The sequence below is a fragment of the Eimeria mitis genome, genomic scaffold, assembly GCF_000499745.2.
Source record: "Eimeria mitis Houghton genomic scaffold, Emh_scaff688, whole genome shotgun sequence".
In the NCBI taxonomy this organism is placed as follows: domain Eukaryota; phylum Apicomplexa; class Conoidasida; order Eucoccidiorida; family Eimeriidae; genus Eimeria; species Eimeria mitis.
Genome location: NW_013574985.1, coordinates 8,038 through 10,444, shown reverse-complemented (window position 1 = coordinate 10,444; position 2,407 = coordinate 8,038). Strand labels below are relative to the sequence as shown.

The 2,407-nt window shown below is 56.9% G+C and overlaps 1 protein-coding gene across 1 annotated transcript in view; it reads right to left on the bottom strand.

The window, feature by feature from the left end:
- Positions 1–1,193: 1,193 nt before the first annotated feature.
- EMH_0019770 (uncharacterized protein) overlaps positions 1,194–2,407 on the bottom strand; it is a gene marked incomplete at both ends in the record, with an annotated part of 4,201 nt that continues 2,987 nt past the window's right edge. The window contains one exon of the mRNA XM_013501433.1: positions 1,194–2,388. Within this exon, the coding sequence (XP_013356887.1) occupies positions 1,194–2,388 (1,195 nt within the window). The remainder of the gene's footprint in view (positions 2,389–2,407) is intronic.

Sequence of the window (2,407 nt, the reverse complement as noted above, 5' to 3'; positions counted from 1 at the left end):
AGCAGAGACAGGAGCAGCAACAATAGAGCTCAGCAGCAGCAAAAGGAAAAAAGGCTGCTGCTGCTGCTGCAGCAGCATGTATATATTTTCACTCCAGCAGCAAGAGGAGACAGCCAGCGTTCTGTTTGCAGTTGCTGCAGCACTGTGTCTCTTCTTTGTCTCCTCATCTGTCTCCGTTTGCTTCTCTCTACACGAGCTGCCTATACACCCCAACACTAACGAGCTGCCTATACACCGCAGCAGCAACTAGCTGCTTATACACCCCAACACTAACGAGCTGCCTATACACCGCAGCAGCAACGAGCTGCCTATACACCGCCGCAGCAACAAGCTGCCTATACACCGCAACAGTAGCGAGCTGCCTATACACCGCAGCATTAGCGAGCTGCCTATACACCCCAACACTAACGAGCTGCCTATACACCGCAGCAGTAACGAGCTGCCTATACACCCGAAACGCCTGTGTGCCCGATCAGACGCGAGAGTAAGATACAAAGAGGGGGGCATCATACGTTGCTTTTTTTTTATTTTTATTTTTATTTTATTTTTATTTTTGTTTTTATTTTATTTTTATTTTTATTTTTATTTTATTTTTATTTGTTTTCTTATTATATTATTTGTCTGTTGCAGCCTCAGCAATGGAGACTGAAAACACAGAAGAAGGGGGCACGGCAGCCACGCCGTGCCGCCCGCAGTCGCAGCAGCTGCTGCTGCGACTGCTGCTGCAGCTGCTGCTGCAGCAGCTGCTGCTGCTGCTGCAGCTGCTGCTGCTGCTGCTGCTGCAGCTGCTGCTGCTGCAGCTGCTGCAGCAGCTGCTGCTGCTGCTGTTGGTGAGAGGAGATGTGTATTTCACTAGGGGTGCCGCGGGTCTCTACCGCCACACAGGCGGCCCCCGAAGAGCAGCAGCAGCAGCAGCAGCAGCAGCATGAGAAAGAGCAGCAGCAGAAGCCGCTGCTGCTGCTGCTGCTGCTGCTGCTGCAGTTGCTGCAGCCGCTGCTGCTGCCGCTGTGCACACTTCGCACAGGGATGCATGCAGGGGCTCAGACGGGCACATGCCACCGTATCTTTGCCGCTAGTTGCTGCTGCTGCTGCTGCTGCTGCTGCTGCTATTGTTGCTGCTGCTGCTGCTATTGTTGCTGCTGCTGCTATTGTTGCTGCTGCTTCTATGTTTGCTGCTGCTGCTGCTGTTGCTGCTACTGTTGCTGCACTGCAGCAGCAGCTCCGCGCGAGTCAGGGGCAGCCCATGCTGCAGCAGTGCTGTCTCCTTGCTGCAAGGAGACAGTTGAGGGCTTCACAGTTTGCTGCTGCTGCTGCTGCTGCTGCTGTTGCTGTTGCTGCTGCTGCTGCTGCGGTTGCTGCTGGTTTCGATTTGTTTGTGTCACAAGTCCATTGGTGCATCCTTCTGCTGCTGCAGTTGGTGCTGTTGCTGTTGTTGCTGTTGCTGCTGCTGCTGCTGCTGCTGCTGCTGCTGTGCTGTCACCTTGCAGCTGAAGAGACAGCGGCTGCAGCAGCGACGTGTCTCCCCCGAGGAGACAACGGAGGGCCTCAGCAGCAGCAAGTTTTGCGTCTCTCCCTGAGCGCAGCTGCAGCAGCAGTTGCTGCTGCCGCAGCAGCAGCTGCTGCTGCAGTTGCCGCTGCTGCAGCTCTGCTGCAACGTCATTCGCCATCAGGCCGTGGGCATCCAGTGTGCTGCTGCTGTGCTTCTCCCCTTCATCTCCTGCTGCTGCTGCTGCTGCTGCTGCTGCTGCTGCTGCTGCTGCTGCTGCTGGGCCTTTGCTTTTGTCTGTTAGCTTTGTCTCGCCGCTGAAGGCCTGTGGGGTTTGCAACAGCTGCTGCTGCTGCTGGTGCTGCTGTCGCTGCAGCTGCTGCAGCTGCTCTAAAAGCTGCTGCTGCAGCTGCGTCGTGTCTCCTAGGGTTGCTGCTTGTCGCAGTGCTGCTGTTGCTGCTGCGAGGTCAGCAAGGGGTTGCTGCTGCATCTGCTGCAGCTGCTGCAGCTGCTGCAGCTGCTGCAGGCCCTTTGCTTCTGTGATTCCTCTGCTGCTGCTGCTGCTGCTGCTGCTGCTGCTTTCGCTGCTGCTGCTGTCTCCGCATGCAGCCCCAGGGAGACAGAAGAGTCTCCTGCTGCTTGGCCTGCAGCAGGAGACATCTGTCTCCTTTGTTTGCTGCTGCTCTGGCGTGCTGCTGCTGCTGCAGCAGATGCTTCGAGCCCCCCTCCTCTCAGCTGCAGTCTCTGCTGCTTCTCCTTCACAGCCGTTGCTGCGTGCTGCAGCCAGCCCCTCAGGCTCTCGCACTGCTGCTGCTGCTGCTGCTGCTGCTGCGTGTTTGGGTACATCTGCAGCAGCATGGGCATCCTGCTGCTGCTGCTTCTGCTGCTGCTGCAGCCAGTTGCTGCTCCTCAACGCCTCTT